Source organism: Cryptomeria japonica, chromosome 5 (genome assembly GCF_030272615.1).
Source record: "Cryptomeria japonica chromosome 5, Sugi_1.0, whole genome shotgun sequence".
In the NCBI taxonomy this organism is placed as follows: Eukaryota; Viridiplantae; Streptophyta; class Pinopsida; order Cupressales; family Cupressaceae; genus Cryptomeria; species Cryptomeria japonica.
Window position 1 is genome coordinate 155,853,624 of NC_081409.1, and position 17,966 is coordinate 155,871,589.

The 17,966-nt window shown below is 37.0% G+C and overlaps 1 protein-coding gene across 1 annotated transcript in view; it reads right to left on the reverse strand.

Moving 5' to 3' along the window:
- LOC131067636 (kinesin-like protein KIN-14I) overlaps positions 1–17,966 on the reverse strand; it is a 220,913-nt gene that overhangs the window by 436 nt on the left and 202,511 nt on the right. The window contains exons 14-18 of the mRNA XM_058002729.2: positions 1,960–2,162; positions 1,525–1,707; positions 1,311–1,406; positions 954–1,151; positions 7–278 (exon numbers count right to left, since the gene is read on the reverse strand). Of these exons, the coding sequence (XP_057858712.2) occupies positions 7–278; positions 954–1,151; positions 1,311–1,406; positions 1,525–1,707; positions 1,960–2,162 (952 nt within the window). The remainder of the gene's footprint in view (positions 1–6; positions 279–953; positions 1,152–1,310; positions 1,407–1,524; positions 1,708–1,959; positions 2,163–17,966) is intronic.

Sequence of the window (17,966 nt, forward strand, 5' to 3'; positions counted from 1 at the left end):
ACATACGTTAAGGAATTATACGTCTCCTCCAAATTTGACTCAGCGGGAGATATATTGACAAACATGAGTGTCTTTGCATTGCCTCCTAATGAATCGCTCATAAGCATGGTGAGCTTGTGATTTCTATAAGGTATATGTTGCACCTCCCCAGCCAAAGCACTGATAACATCACCCAAAGCAGAGAGAGATTTGTTGATGCTTTGAGCCTCTTTCATTCCATCCCCACTTACTCCAGATTTTTTCACCCTCTCAGACCCAGCTAAGTCCACAAAACTCAGCTGTAAGAAGTCACACAAAATCATTAAGAATAAAAATACACACTTTCTGACCTCCCATTACCAGTAAGCATACATTTTTCTCATAGAAATATTTCACAATTCTTTAAAATGTAATTATCAAAGTAATAATGCCTAAAGGAAGATAATATCCAAACAAAACCTGAAAATAAGTGATGCCATGCACAATTTATTGGGAGTTTCTAATGTATACCAAGCCATGGTAAATGTAAAATGTTAAGAGTTAGAAAAATACTGTAGACTCAGATTTATTTGTTAGGTCACTGGTCAGGCATCAAATGCTACCCTATTTTCAATTGGTAAACCGTTGAACGCATAGATGGTGCACTTGTTCATGTGGTTCCTATGTTTGTGGGGATAAATATCAACAAGGGAATTGCCTGTTCAGGATGAAAGTAGAGTGGAATAACCTATTTAGCCTTCAGAGGAAGCGGCTGCAACCAAAGTTGGAAAGGACACCAAGAAACATCTCTTATGCAGCACAACCAAAGATGAAGTGCTCAAAACTATGACAGACATTTTCATTCACATTCCTGAAATGTGAGGGGAAAAAGGAGATTATGAAGTTCGTGCTTTTATCCAGAATAAGAATAAACAAAAGGATGTTTATCTCAAAATGATAAAACCAGGAAAGAGATCTAGTAGTAAGTTTTGAACCTTTCCTTTAGTCTGAAATTGGGTTTGCAGATTGGTTGAATCGATGACTACAGAAAGAATCAAATGGGATCTGGAACTTTCTTCATTCATATTGGTTTCAGCTACATGCCGTCTCTCTTGACCTCTCACAATGAGAGACTCCATCTCTTCTAAACTATTAACCGTAAGGAACGTAGCATTTTCAACGGTTACCATTCCCTACACAACAACGACAAGAAAAAATTCATTGGTTTTCAGCTTAAACAAAGTAATATCATAATAGATAAAATTGGGTCAGTCTAAAATTAAGAGATACAAGGCTATGGGGTTGCTTGAGGGCTCATTGTCCACCAGATATTCCTACTATCATGAACTTACCTTCATATCCCTCTTAATCTCAAGCTTGAGCGGTTTTTTGTTTTTCAATGCAAGCAAATCCACCAAAACATCCAGATAAAGTTCCAGCATGTACACCTGAAGATTGAATTAAAGATGAAATTAATCACTTTATAAAGATTTTGGAACTATCATAACCAGAAGTACACAAAGGTCAAAGAACATAGGAAGAATTTCAAATCTTCATTCTAAAAACCTTTATTGAGAAAGCAAATTTCTTTGAATCTCTTTTCATGAGATCAAATAATTCTTGCATAGCTCTAGGGGTCAATCCAGGATCGTCTTCTGATCCATAAATTGTAAATGTCTTTCCAGATCCAGTTTGTCCATATGCAAATAAACATACATTGTAACCATCAACTGCTGATTGTACCAGATACTGAAGACAAAATTCCACCATCAGAATATAATACAAGAAGAATGAGAACGGACAAGAACAAACAGCAAAGGAAACTGCCTTACAGATTCAAACAAGAGACATTCAAATCTGTAGCTGCAGATACTGGAGCTAAAATAATTCTCTTTATGATTCTATTAAAACCTCTATTAATAGTTAAAAACTAATATAACTGTCAACAAATAAACCAAGCAAAACACCCTGAAGAAAATCATAAAGGTTCCAATTGACTACCTTGGTGTCTTTAAAGACAGACTCTTGCGAAACTGTATCATCAAAAACACGGTCAAAATTAAATACTTTAGGTTTGTCATCCTTCCAGGGATGCTGCAAGGTAAATTCATCAATTGCAGTCAAAACCATCTTCTGATTCTCATTAATCTCTTTCTTATTCAAAGATCTCCATCTGGCATAAACTCTAATCTTTCCTTTCATATCTGCATCACCAGAAAATCAATCATTTTGTTTACTGTCTAGCTCATAGATACTGAGAGCAATGGACAAATTACTTTTTAATTAAGCAGTGGTACAAATGAGATGAATGAGAAAACGTCTCTTAGAACTAAGGGAGTTATTATCCTTACAAATAAAATGCAAGTTCAATTTTGATACAGAGAAACAACATTCCCCCACACATATTACATTTTTTACAGCATTGAAAAAATAATATTGAGCTTTGCTGAGGCCTCACCCAGACTTGTGAGTCTGGGTCCAAGGCAACCCTCACGATTCTGTGGACCAGACTCATGGATCTGCCAAGCCCCATGTCTGGACTCATGGCTCTTTGTAGACTAGTGAGTCTCAATGCAGGATTCGGCGAATGCACATGGCTGACACCCAGACATAGGAAAATATTTTTTTGTAAAATAAATCTCACTTCAATTAAAGAAACACATCAAATGTAAACCTAAAAGATCCCTAAAGCTAAGTTGCCGGGTTCATCCATATTGCCCTGCTGACACGGACCGGGTCCGCGATTGGGTGGTCCGGCCAGGGTTCACCCTAGGGACCCTGGGGTGAACCTTGGCCGGACCCGAGCAAACCCAGCACGGACCTGGGCGAACCTAGGAGCGAGGCTGGGTCAAGTCACCATAAAGTGACTTTAAACATTAAAATAATAATTTTTTTTTAATGTTTTTGACCAAAAAACCCTGATCCGCCTCTTTCTGAACACATTTGAGACCCAAAACAATTTCATTTGCTCATCTATTCTCTCTTGGTTTCATTTTGGCATTTTGAAGGGCAAGTGATTATTTTCGAAGGAGATTGTTTGTGGAGTGCTTGACAAAGGTGGAGAGCTTGCACAAAGGAGATCCAAGAATTTAAGGTAAGCATTTATCCCTATTCTTTGATCTTTTAACAAATTTTTTAAAGTTTTTGAAGAGTTTTTTCATGTGTGTTTTTTTTTTAATTTTCTTTAATAGAAAAAGATAAACAAGTTCTATTATTTTTTATAATGTTTGTTTCATACTTACATTAGCTTTTACATTGTGTACTATTGCATTTTATTTTATTTTCTAATTAAAAAATGTTTAATTTCTAATTTTCTTATAATAGCAAAAAAAAAATGGCAACAAGTTCGAGTTCAGTGGGTGGGGGTTACAAGACTCTCACCAAAAATTTAAAATTGATAGAGGATCTCATTTATGGAATTATACTACAATGCATCCACAACTTCCAAGAGGTGGGGGATATGAATGGACTTGTAATTTTTGTAAAACCAATTATAGGTGCTCGTATTATCGAGTGAGACTTCACTTTTGTGGCCTTGCTAGGAAAGGGATTAAAATGTGTGCAGGGCCAGATGAGAAAGGGTTGTTGCAACACAAATAGCAACATTCATTAGAGAACAAGAAGAAGTTGATCAAGCTATAGCAAGAGAAAAACTAAGAGCTCATCCATCTGCAAGCAAAACACCAATGACTTTACTTGATGATCGTATACTACTAGAAAAGGCCCACCATCACCCTTTCTTGGATATACTCGCTATGCAAGATGAAGTTGAAGTAGAAAATTCCCTTGTTTCCTGCAAAATAGGCCCATTGGAGAAAGCATTCAAAATGGAATCAAAAGATATTGCAAAGCAAAAAATTGCATGTTGCCTCTATGCCAATGGTCTTCCTTTCAACTTGGTAAGATCACCATATTGGCGGGAGATGGTGATGACAATCAATAATGCACCTACTAGTTTCACAAGTCCTGGGTATGAAAAGGTGCGCACTACTTTATTGGCAAGAGAGAAGAATTTTGTAGACCAATCATTGAAACCGATTAGAGATTCTTTGGGTGAATAAGATGTTTCTATTGTTTTTGATGGATAGAAGGATGGCAAAAATCATCCATTGATAAATGTTATTGCAGTGTCCCCCAAAGGGGCAATATTTTTGAGGGCAATTGATTGTGAGGGGCGGCTCAAAGATACATAATTCATTTCCAAAATCCTCTTTGATTGCATAGATATGGTGGGACATGAAAATGTTGTCCAAGTCATCACAGACAATGTAAAGGTTTGTAGGGCTGCAGGTGCTTTGGTTGAACAAAAATATTCACATATTTTTTGGACACCATGCACCGTACACTCCCTCAACATGGTGATGCAAGCAATTGGCACTCAAATAGAGTGGTTGAAGGATATCTACCAAGAGGGTGAGGAGATCCAAATGTTTGTGACAAACCACCATATGTCACAAGCCATTTTCAAGAGATTTTTGAGGTTGGAATTGCTGAAGGTAAATTTAATTTATCTATTTAATTTTATTTATGCCATGTTTAATTTTATTTTATATTATAAAAAATGTGTTATTGACATATTTTTTATGTGAACCTAGGTTGCTGAGACCCGATTTGCATCACATACAATAATGTTGAGACGTATTTTGAAGGTGAAAGAGGCATTGAGTGCCATGGTTATTAGTAACCAATGGAGTATTTGGAAGCAATCAAATTTAGTGAGGGCCCAAAAGGTTAGGGATTTGATCTTGAATCTCAATTGGTGGGATAATGTGGAATATGCATTGAATTTCACCAAGCCTATCATGAGTATTCTTAGGTATACTGATACAAATGCAACATGTTTGGGGGAAGTCTATGATGGCATGGACACCATGATTGAAAAAATCAAAGTCATAATAGCAAAAAGAGACATGGACCCCCAAGAAGTATTTTTCAAAAAGGTGGAAAAAATAATTCATCATCGGTGGAACAAGATGACCATGCCATTGCACCTCCTTGCACATGCTTTATCTCCCATGTACTACAGCAATGAAGTACTTTCTTTGGCAGGGAGAACTAAACCATATAGAGATCCTGAAGTTGTTGTTGGGTACAAGCAGGCATTTGCTAGACTCTATAGTGATCCTGAAGTGGTGGATAGTGTTAGGAAAGAGTGTTTATGTCAGAAAGAAGTCATAGTCCTTGTGCCATTAATGACCAATCCAAAATGGATGGAGTTACATGGTGGTACCTCCATGGTCAAGATTTTATGTTCCTCCAACCTCTTGCAATCAAGATACTATCACAAGTAAGTTTTTTTACTTTTAAATATTAACATTTGTATTGTAGACTTTAGCTTTTAAGTTTTTAACATTCTTTAATTTATTTTCCATTTTTTTAATTTTAAGTTTTGTTGGTTTTCTCTCCAATTTCAACAAGTTGCAAGTTCTTCTGCCGCTTAACGGAATTGGAGTACATACTCCTTTATCCACTTAGTGAAGCATAACTGGTTGGCTTCAAAAAGAGTAGAAGACTTGGTTTATATTCATTCCAATTTGCATCTTCTAACACATAATGGACAACAATTCAAGGAAAGGGCAATGAAGCTTTGGGATGTAACCCCTGAGTGTACCAACTTGGATGCAACTGTTGATGATTTGGTTAGAGTTACTATTATCAATGAAGCCTGCACCCTTTGCTAAAGCTGTGAACTTCAGCTACCTATTGAAACATGGGAATACTTCAAGGTTGCGGGTAACCTAAAACTGAAGTGGACCTCCAAAGTAAGCTGGTTCTTTTCAAAATCTTCACCTAAACTAACAATTTTTTTAGGGAAAAGATTGGGGACATATGAAACTAAAATCTAACCCTAAGGTGATACACCAGAATGAATACCTGAAAACCTGGACAAACTGATTAACACATGAAAATAACCAGTAATAAAAGAAACCTTGCACAACTCAGAAAATTCATAACCTTTGTATCAACACTTCATAAGAAGGCTGTAAAAAAAAAAATCTCAACAGGAGAAAAGATGTTTTCTCACAAATTGAGGTTACTCTTACAACTAGCACAACCTATGACCTGCAACTAATTAGAAAAAACTCCTGCATAAAGGTGCTAACGGCAACACAATCACAAGGATAAAAGACATCACTTGAAACTGCATTAACGCCAAACACACAAAAACAAGAAATCTGATGAGGCAAAATATTGTATTACTGTCAAAAAGGTGTTACAGTCCTATCAAACTCTCTGAAACTGAGTTACAAATTCCTTCCTTTCTGCAGAGATAACTAAGAAAATTACAGTCTGCAAGAAGCAAAAGAAAAGAATGTGATAACCCCTACGGTATCACTGGATGTAAAATGATTTAATAATGTTAATACATGGATTAATTAAATAAGGTTATTGTAAATAAATGATTAAAATGATAATATAAGTAATAATTAAAAATAAAGGAAATATATTTAATATATCATAATAAAGAAAAGTGTTATAAATATTTAATATATTTTAATAAAGAAAAGTGTTATTTAATATTTAATATATTTAAAATATATATAATAATAAAGAAAAGCATTATTTAATATTTAATACATTTTTAATGGCAATATGACAAACTAATATTTAATGTATTTTAAAACACCCTATTCAAAGCATAAGGTAACTATACTATAACAAGCCCCTCGATTACCCCTGCACGAAGTGGTGCGATGGTTCATGCGGAAGGGGACCCGTGGAGGGGTACAACCCTTCACGGGGTATAAGGGGACAGCAGCACGCAGGTTGAAGGGGGGAAGAGAGGGCAGCGGTATAGTAAGGAGAAAATTGCGATCAGAGGCAACCACAGACCAGACACTACTGCTGCAAACAGTACACGTAAGTAATGAATTAATATTTCATATATATGTAATGCTTACTTACTGTATGTGTTAATGAATATAAGTAATTAATATTCTAATATATACATTAATGAATGACTATTTTAATAGATATGTAATGAATGAAATTAATGCATATCTAATACATATGTTAATGAATGTAATTAATGTATATTTAATATATATGAAAACGAATATTTTAATGTAGACATTAATGAGTGGTTTGTAGATATTAAGGAAAAAGTGTAAACCATATGTTAATAAATATGTACAAACATACGTTAAGGAATACATATCAATGAACAGTTAGGAATATACATTAATAAATGTGAATGTTTTATAATGGACACCTTCTGAACATATGTTATGAAATATATGTTAAGTTAGGAATATGTAAATGTGATTTATGGAATAGGAAGTAGTAATAAATTATAAAATGTAATATAAATGTGATTAAATGATGGAGGTTATAGGGAGGAAACTCCCTTAGCCTAATGGAGGGATTATGATAATCCCTGGTAGGCAGTATATACTGAATATCTATATGCATATATATGGCTTGGTTGACTAAGTTCATCCAAGAAGAGACGGATCTGGCCGGTCCCCTCTGATGGACTTGGATGATGAGATGCATCATCCAAGGCAAGGAATTGACCTTTGGTCTTCTTTGAATGGCTTGGGTGTAAGAAGTTATACCCAAGACAGGAATCGAATTAACCTTCGATTTCTTGGATGGCTTGGGTGTAAGAAGTTACATCCAAGACAGGAATTGAATTAACCTTTGATTTCCTGGATGGCTTGGGTGTAATAAATTACATCCAAGACAGGAATCGAATTCACCTTCGATTTCCTGGATGGCTTGGAACCAAGATGAGTTCCAAGAAGGCGAGCTTCACGGTTGCCTAAGGACATATCTCCGTATGGCATTCCTATCCTTTTTTTAGATAAGAATTGTGATTGTGTTAATTTAGTATTTTAAAGTTAAATTGCAAGTTAGATTAGTTATATATATATATATATATTGTTGTATTCTAACAATCTGTTTTGCAGGACAGTGATCTCTAACTAGTAGGGACATTACAGTGGTATCAGAGCATAATCCTGCCAACTTGTGGGAAGGGTTCTTAGTTTATGATCACCTATACGAGAAAGAAAGGCGAGAAAACAATGGCTGATCAATTGGCCAAACAACTTCAGACTTTCATGGAGCAAACCAATGAGAAATTCGAAAGAATGAGCCAATTAATCCTCCAAAGTACAAACAACAACAACAGAGATATGTCAAACCCTAGAAGAGAGACACACTCTAATCACGCCGATAACGAATGATCTCCTCAGAGTTCTAGACAAACAATTCCTGAATTTCTTCCTAGAGAGGAACATGTGAGGGAGGAAAAGGAACCAGCCACACTTGGGGTGGAAGAAATTGCCCAAATTTATGCTGGATTAGAGCTAGAAGTTCAAAGGGTGGTGTCCTTCAGGGACTTCTGTGAGTCCAAGACTAATGAAGGTAGAAGGAGAAAACCTAAGGGTAATGACCTCAAAGCTAAAGTCAACAAAATGTCCCTACCATGTTTTGATGGGTCAGGGAAGGATGTCGCCCAAGCTTGGGTACAAAAACTAGACACATACCTTTCATACAGCCCCATGACTGAAGGAGATGCTATAAAATTTGCCATACTACATTTAACCGGAGTAGCCCATAATTGGTGGCATAACGGTCTCATTACCCTAGGAAACAAAAATGTCTCCACCTACGATGAGTTTACCCAAAAGCTCATCCGCCGGTTCGACCAGAAAGACTCCGAATGGTACTTCCAAGAGTTAACACACCTTAAGCAATTAGGAACCATTGAAGACTATATAGACTGATTCCAAAAATTGTCCATAATGGTCCGCGACCTATCCCAGAGAAGGCTTACCTACATGTTTTTAGAAGGCCTGAAAGACTATAAAAAATGTTGTAAAACCCTTGGAACCACAAAATTTAGGAGAAGCCATTAAGAAAACTAGGACGGTCGAATTTAGTGCTCCCAAGAATACCTCAACCAAAACACCACATAGGAATGAGGGACCCCAGAGGGACCCCCGGGAAAAGCCTTGCCGCTTGTGCAAGAAACCTTGGAGTTTGAATCACCAATGTAAGGAGAGAGAAGAACTCATGGAGAAAGGGTTATGTTTCAAATGCAAGGCCCCATGGGGGAAAGGGCATGAATGTAAAAGAGGACAGTTAAATAACACAGAAGAAATACGGGATGAGGAAAGACCCTATAAAAGGGCCAGATTTGAAAACAATGAACCAAGTACCTTGGCAGTCATCACTCAAGGAAGTGAGAATAGAAGCTTCAAACTCAAAGGGACTATCAAAGGACAGAAAGTAATCGCACTAGTTGACATAGGAGCCTCACATGACTTCATTAGCAAACACTTAGCAGCAAAGAGAAGGTTAAAAACTCAAGAGTTTGGAGGGTTTGAAGTGATCATGGGCAACGAAGTCATAGACAGGTGCACTAAAATTATACCTCAATTGGAAGTCACCCTGGGGGGACATACAATTACATGGAACTTCTTTGTGGTGAAACTAGAGAATGACATCATTTTGGGGATGCCATGGATAAACTCATTGGGACGATTCACCATGGATAGTCCAGATAGGGAGATATGCTTCCAACATGAAGGGAGGGAGATAACATTAAAGGGAATTCCCGACGGCTCTCCAAAGATAGTATCATGCAATAAAACGAAGAAAATCCTTAGACATGATCAAGGAGAGTGGGTCGCCCAATGTATGGTCTTGGATAAATCTCCAACCTAAGGTCAAATCATTCAGAATGATATACAACCCATCCTTAAGAGACACAAAAAAGTCTTGGAAGACATTCTTCCGGGTTTACCCCCAAAAAGGGGATTTGAGCATTCCATTGAATTAGAAGAAGGAGCCAAACCTATCATTACCACTCCTTACCACCACCCCCACAAATTCAAAGAGGAGATTGAAAAGACCATAAAGGAATTATTAGAAACGGGACACATCCAACCAAGCAGCAGCCCTTTTGCTTCATCAGTTGTATTGGTCAAGAAGAAAGACGGGACGATGAGAATGTGCATAGATTACCGGGCCCTGAATAAAAAGACTATAAAGAACAAATACCCTATTCCAAGAATTGATGAACTAATGGATGAACTCCATGGAGCAAAATATTTCTCTAAAATCGATCTAAGGTCAAGATACCATCAGATTAGAATGAGGGAAGAGGATATTCCCAAAACAACATTCAGATGTCACTATGGACATTTCGAGTTTTTGGTTCTGCCTTTTGGTCTCACTAATGCCCCAACCACTTTCCAGTCATGCATGAATCATACATTCAGGCAATAGTTGAGGAAATTTCTTCTAATATTCTTTGATGATATACTCATTTACAACAAGACATGGGAAGAACATCTCCTGCACATCGAAGAGGTATTAAATATTCTTGAGTCTGAATCATTATATGCTAAAGCATCCAAGTGTGAATTTGGGATGAGAGAAATCATCTACCTAGGACACAAAATTAGTGAGGCGGGAGTAAGTGTGGATGAGGAAAAAATCAGGGCCATCAAGGAATGGTCCACCCCTAGAACATTAACACAACTAAGAGGGTTTGTGGGATTATGCAACTACTATAGACGTTTTGTAAAAGGGTTTTCCAAAATAGCGGCACCCCTCACCGATCTAACTAAGAAAGGAGCCTTCACATGGAATGAGCAAGCCCAACAAGCCTTTGAGCAACTTAAAATAACCATGAGCTCATGTCAAGTATTGGCCATTCCCGACTTCTCTATACCTTTTGAACTACAATGTGATGCATTTGGGAAGGGAATTGGGGCAGTCCTCATGCAAAAGAAACACCCCCTAGCTTTTGAGAGCCGTAAACTTATCGAAGTAGACAGACACTACTCTATCTATGACAAAGAAATGTTAGCCATAATGCACACCTTGGCCAAATTTCGACAATATCTCGTCTGTGGGAAGTTTAGTGTGAAAACCGATCATAACAGTCTACGTTTTTCTTGAGCCAAAGGGACCTTAATGATAGGCAACAAAAATGGGTGAGCAAAATACAAGCCTATGACTTTGATATAGAATATGTAAAAGGAGTGAATAATAGGGCAGCAGATGCATTATCCCGAAGAGCACACCTCATTGCCCTTACCAGCATCTCAAGGGACTAGAAGGAAGAAATCCTTAATAAATATAACCAAGATCCACAAACAAAGGAAATCTTGGAAGGAAACCTTCCCAATGAAGACTTTAAAGTTAGGGGAGACCTCATCTTGTACAAGGGAAGGGTATACTTGACCCCCCAAACCAAATTCAAAAACAAGCTCCTAAAAGAATTCCATGATGACCCCCTGGCAGGACATTAAGGATACTATAAAACTTATAAACACATAAGGGAAAAGTATGCATGGAAAGACCAAAAGAGGGATGTCCAAAAATATGTACAAGAGTGCCTAACTTGTCAACGCAATAAAACCGAACTCACTCACCCAGCCGGATTGCTTCAACCATTACCTATTCCCAAACAAAAGTGGGAGAGCATTTCGATGGACTTCATAACAGGGTTTCCAAGGACACTTGGGAAAGATAGCATTTTTGTGGTGGTAGACAGACTCATGAAGTATGCCCATTTCCTTGCAGTCTCCACCGAATACAAAGCCTACCAAATAGCCGATTTATTCTTCAGGGAAATTTTCAGACTCCATGGACTCCCTCTGAATATTGTCAGTGACAGAGATAACAAGTTTATTAGCCAATTCTGGTAGGAACTCTTCAAAATGGCAGGAGCAGTCTTGACCCATAGTACCAGTTACCATCCTCAAACTGATGGGCAAACTGAAATAGTGAACAAATGGATAGAGGGCTACCTAAGGAATTATGTTACAGGGCCACAGATGGCCTGGGTCAAGTGGTTACACCTAGGAGAACATTGTTACAACACGACACACCACATGTCAATAGGGATGAGCCCTTTTCAAGCCTTGTACGGCTATGAGGCCACAAGATTTGGAGAACTAATAAACCAAGAAAGTAAAGTACCAAGAGTACAAGATTTTGTTCAACAGAGTAAGGATATCATGAAGACCTTGAAAGAGAATTTACAACAAGCCCAAAATCAACAAAAGATCTATGCAGACAGGAAGCATACAGAAAGGACTTTTGAGGCCGGAGATCTGGTGTTTTTAAGGCTACAACCATATAAGCAATCTTCCCTCAAGAAGAATGGGGCTGAAAAATTGAAACCCCAGTTCTATGGACCCTATAAGGTAATTTGAAGGATTGGGGAAATAGCTTATGAAATAGAACTCCCCAAAGACAGTAAAATACATAATGTGTTCCATGTCTCCCGACTCAAAAAGGTTCTCGGGCAACACTTGGCTCCTTGCAGTGAACTACCACCCCTAGATGATGAAGGGAAACTCACCTTGTACCGTGAGATCATTCTAGATACACGGAAAAAAGAGCTTAGGAACCGAACCATTACTGAATACCTGATTAAATGGAAAAATCTCCCAAATGAGGATGCTACTTGGGAAAAAGAGGAAGATCTAAAGATGCTTGAGGACAAGCAAAATTAAGATGGAGGGACTATGATAACCCCTATGGTATCACCGTATGTAAAATGATTTAATAATATTAATGCATGGATTAATTAAATAAGGTTATTGCAAATAAATGATTAAAATGATAATATAAGTAATAATTAAAAATAAAGGAAATATATTTAATATATAATAATAAAGAAAAGTGTTATTTAATATTTAATATATTTTAATAAAGAAAAGTGTTATTTAATATTTAATATATTTAAAATATATATAATAATAAAGAAAAGCGTTATTTAATATTTAATACATTTTTAATGGCAATATGACAAAGTAATATTTAATGTATTTAAACACACCCTATTCAAATCATAAGGTAACTATACTATAACAAGCCCCCCCGATTACCCCCGCACGAAGTGGTGCGATGGTAATCGCAGCCCCTTCATGCGGAAGGGGACCCGTGGAGGGGTACAACCCTTCACGGGGTATAAGGGGACAACAACACACAGGTTGAAGGGGGGAAGAGAGGGCAGCGGTATAGTGTTGTGCGAATCGCACACCCATCCCCGTCTTGGACAGGGACCCCCAGTTTGTGCCTTTCTGTCCTGATCCTGAAATTTGGCTAAGTCTGGAATTCCCTGATCTTGAAATTTGGCTAACTCTGAAAAACTGAGGAAACCTCCAAAAACTAGAATTTGCAATATAACTCCTGGAGGGCCGAAACCACTCTCAAACATCCTGAAAGTATATATGGAATATAACTTAAAGTATAAGAATTCTTATACTTAAATGTTATATTCCATATGCTCATTTTCGGACCCAGGAGCCAAAAGTTGAAAAGGTTAACAGTTGCCAAAAGTGTTCCAAGGTCCGAATTTCACTTTAGACCTCCAAATTCGGACCTTGGGGCCGAAATTTCTAAATATGACAAAATCGCAAAAAGTGTTTCAAGGTCCGAAAAACACTTTAAGAGTCCATTTTCGGACCCTAGGGCGAAATGTTAAAAAACGCGATGTTGCAAACGTGCCTTCAGGTCCGAATTTCACTTAAAGCACCAATTTCGGACCCTAGGGCCGAAATTCGAAGTTTCTTCTAAATTTCCAAACGCGTTTTTAGGTTCAAAAAGTGAAAACGCGATTTTGCGAAATATGTTACAAGGTCCGAAAACCACTTAAGCGCCCTCATTTTCGGACCCTCGGAGGTAAATGGAAAGTGCGTCGAGTTTAGGAAACACAAAAAAAAAAAAACACGTTTTAGATCCGAAATTTACCAAAAGCGCTTCAAGCCCCGAAAATCGTTTAAAGTGTCCATTTTCGGACCATGGGGCGAAATCGAAAAAAAGGTATAAAGGTGCGAAATCCTACAAAGCTCCTCCAGATCCGAAGTTTGCCTTGGACACCCATTTTCGGACCCCAGCCCCGAAATTTTAAAACTCAGAAATTTGTAAAACGCCTTCAAACTCCAATTTTGTAAACATGTTTAGGTCCGAAGTTCACTTATTTTGCAAAAGGTGGTTTAGCTCCGAAAATGAGAGTTCACCAAAAACGTGAAGTCCCATTTTCGGACCCTAGGGGCGAAATGTTTGAAAATCGCGATTTGCGAAATATATGTAAGCTCCGAAATTTGCAAAAGGATGGCAAGGTCCAAAATTCGCCTTAAGTCCTCAAACTTCGAACCCATGAGCCAAAAGTGAAAGGTTTTGAAAATTCAAAAGTTCAAATGCTCCGAATTTGCAAAGAACGCCAAAAGGTCCGAAGTTTTTGCAAATTTCAAGGTGTCCTCCGTTCTCCGAAATTTACTAGAAAGCATGAGAGTTAGAGTTTTAGAATCTGCAGAAGCTCTTCAAACCTCCAGAATCGCGCCATAAACCCATTTAAAACGTCCAAAACTCCAAAGGTAAAATCACGCAGAAGTAACAGACCAAGGATCAGATTTCACAATCGAAGAGAAAAGAGAAGCATTTTCAAGATACATCCCGCAAAGAGCTTCTCAAGCCAGACGTCGTAACTAAATTTAATGTTTGTTAAAATTAAATTATTTAATTTTTTCAAATTAATTTAATGAAATGAAGTTGGTTGATCGCAGGACGTCATCGAAGAACCAGGAGAAAGACCTGAAAATGCAAATCAAAGAAGGATTGCAATTCAAGGCCAGGCGCTGAAGATTGAAAAAGAAAGATACAGGAGCGCAAGAGCAACCGAGCATTGGGACCCGTGCCGTTGAACATAGATGAAGTCCACTGGCGAAATTGGAGGCAAAAAGCAAAAGAACACTCTGAATGCTGCAAGTTTATGCATTCTCAAAGAAGCACACAGCTGGATTTAAGTCCAGAAATTCAGTTTTAAGGCTGAAATTGCTTTATTGTAAAACTGCCTATGGGTCCCGTGCAAGATATTTTTGTGGATAACTATTCCCAACCACCAAGAAGATTGGATAGACCTGAATTAAAGCCAAATAGTGGCAGGTAGTTGAGATAGTTGCTGGTTGGATAACTGAGAATTAATTAGGCATGGGTCAAGGCTACCAGCTTCTGGAAGACAGATCAGGGCCCTTGGATGCAGTCCATCCTGGCCTCTGATTCAAAATTGTAATATCTATAAAAGGCAGAGGCCTTTCTTCTGTAAAGGGTTAGATTGTTAGAGATTGAGAGATTGTTAGAAATTGCTAGATAGTTAGATTTTAGAGTTAGAATAGGTTAGATCTTAGCAGTAGCATAGAGATGCTGCAGAAATTGTTGTAATAGGCAGATGAGATCAATATATAAACATTGATTTGGTGTTTATTGTCTTGTTTTCATCCTGTTCGCATGGTTTCTTTCAGCATTTTAGATAGATCTTTCTATTTTGGGTGTGCAGGTATTTGATAGATTCGGGCTCATGCCACTGAGGATATTCTGATTGTGTATCCTTTTGTGTGGTTAACTTGAGCCTTCGATTGTGCTTAGTTCAATTGCAGGTGTCCATCCGAGCTGCGCCAGAATTGGGTGCTTAGCCGTGCGTCTCCAATCTGAAAATCTTCCAAGTTCCTTTGAAGATTGCACCGTTCCTGCAAGGTTGTGAGCCATTCTGGCCAAGCAGGAATTGGTTATGTTGAATCTGTCTACCCGCATACCCGTGTTGTTAGTTTTAGATCTCCTAAACCTTTCCTTTTTCTCTTTATTGCGTAAATCGAGAATCACAGCAGACTAGCTTGTTGCCAATTAAACGTAAGTCCCCCTTGTGTTTCCAGCATAAACACATCAAGCCACTGAGAGATCCCGCAGTCAAGACCTGACAAAAGAAACCTTGAGGTAGTCTCCTTTGATCAAACTTAGAAAACAGCATTAGAGACTTCCTTATCTCAAGAGAGAGTAGGATAATCAGTCGGCTATTCTATTCTGCGTTGGCCGTATGGAGTTTGCAGCAATGCGATTTCATCCACGTCAACATATAGTAAGGAGAAAATTGCAATCAGAGGCAACCACAGACCAGGCACTACTGCTGCGAACAGTACATGTAAGTAATGAATTAATATTTTATATATATGTAATGCTTACTTACTGTATGTGTTAATGAATATAAGTAATTAATATTCTAATATATACATTAATGAATGACTATTTTAATAGATATGTAATGAATGAAATTAATGCATATCTAATACATATGTTAATGAATGTAATTAATGTATATTTAATATGTATGATAATGAATATTTTAATGTAGACATTAATGAGTGGTTTGTAGATATTAAGGAATAAGTGTAAACCATATGTTAATAAATATGTACAAACATACGTTAAGGAATACATATCAATGAACAGTTAGGAATATACGTTAATAAATGTGAATGTTTTATAATGGACACCTTCTGAACATATGTTATGAAATATATGTTAAGTTAGGAATATGTAAATGTGAATTATGGAATAGGAATTAGTAATAAATTATAAAATGTAATATAAATGTGATTAAATGATGGAGGTTATAGGGAGGAAACTCCCTTAGCCTAATGGAGGGATTATGATAATCCCTAGTAGGCAGTATATACTGATTATCTATATGCATATATATGGCTTGGTTGACTAAGTTCATCCAAGAAGAGACGAATCTGGTTGGTCCCCTCTGATGGACTTGGATGATGAGATGCATCATCCAAGGCAAGGAATTGACCTTTGGTCTTCTTTGAATGGCTTGGGTATAAGAAATTATACCCAAGACAGGAATCGAACTAATCTTCGATTTCCTGGAGGGCTTGGGTGTAAGAAGTTACATCCAAGACAGGAATCAAATTAACCTTTGATTTCCTGGATGGCTTGAGTGTAAGAAGTTACATCCAAGACAGGAATCAAATTAACCTTTGATTTCCTGGATGGCTTGGATGTAAGAAATTACATCCAAGACAGGAATCGAATTCACCTTCAATTTCCTGGATGGCTTGGAACCAAGATGGGTTCCAAGAAGGCGAGCTTCACGACCGCCCAAAGACATATCTTCGTATGGCATTCATATCCTTTTTTTAGATAAGAATTGTGTTTGTGTTAATTTAGTATTTTGAAGTTAAATTGCAAGTTAGATTAGTTATATATATATATATTTGTTGTAATCTAACAATCTGTTTTGCAGGACAGTGATCTCTAACTAGTAGGGACATTACAAAGAACCCTTGAAAAGAATGAAGTCCTGCAGTATATATGCTTTCCAAAAAGCAAATAATGAATAAAATAATCCACCTCCTCTTGGGCGAGCAAACACAAAAAACCACCTTTACATGACCTAAAACAGGTCTGAAAGGAGAAAAACTTGGGCCAAAAGTCAAGCCCCTCCATACCTTGCCATAAAAGCTCCTAAATGCATCTAAATGGCTCCAAAATATCCCTAACAGGCCTGCAAGCCTTCATTAATGCAAAAAATATCTCCTTTTTGACCTTATCTAATAAAAATAAAAAATACATCTCATAAAGTGACTTTTGAAATTTATTATTTAATTAAATATTTGTTTTATTTCCTGTTTATGTTTAAAGGCAAAAATGGTAATAAATGTAAATAATAATAAAACAATTTAATAAAGTGACCTATATCACTTTAACAAAACATTTTATTATTTCATTTATTATTATTTTGATTTTAATTATAAACATGAAGTAAAATAAATTATTTAATTAATATAATAAAAAAATTTTAAAATCCCTTTAATTAAATTGTATTAAATTTTATTTTATGCTTATTTAAAAGTCTTCATAAAAGACATATTTATTAAGTGATTTATTAATATCACTTGATAAATATGTCACTACAAAAACACCTATTAAGTGATATTAATAAATCACTTAATAAAATGTTCCACCCCTTAGGCATTTTACGGGGGTATTAGAGAGGACAAAGCAAAAATAAAAGCAAAGGCAAACAATGCCTTTGGCATCGATGAATACTTAGGGAATTTGTCAACCCTAAAAACCTCATTTTATTCATTCGATATTTTCTCTCTTCTCTTTGCTGTGGCGTGAAATGGCCAACATGAGGGTTTGGGTGAGAATGAAGGGCATTTCTGGAAAAAATGCAGAAAATGCAAGGC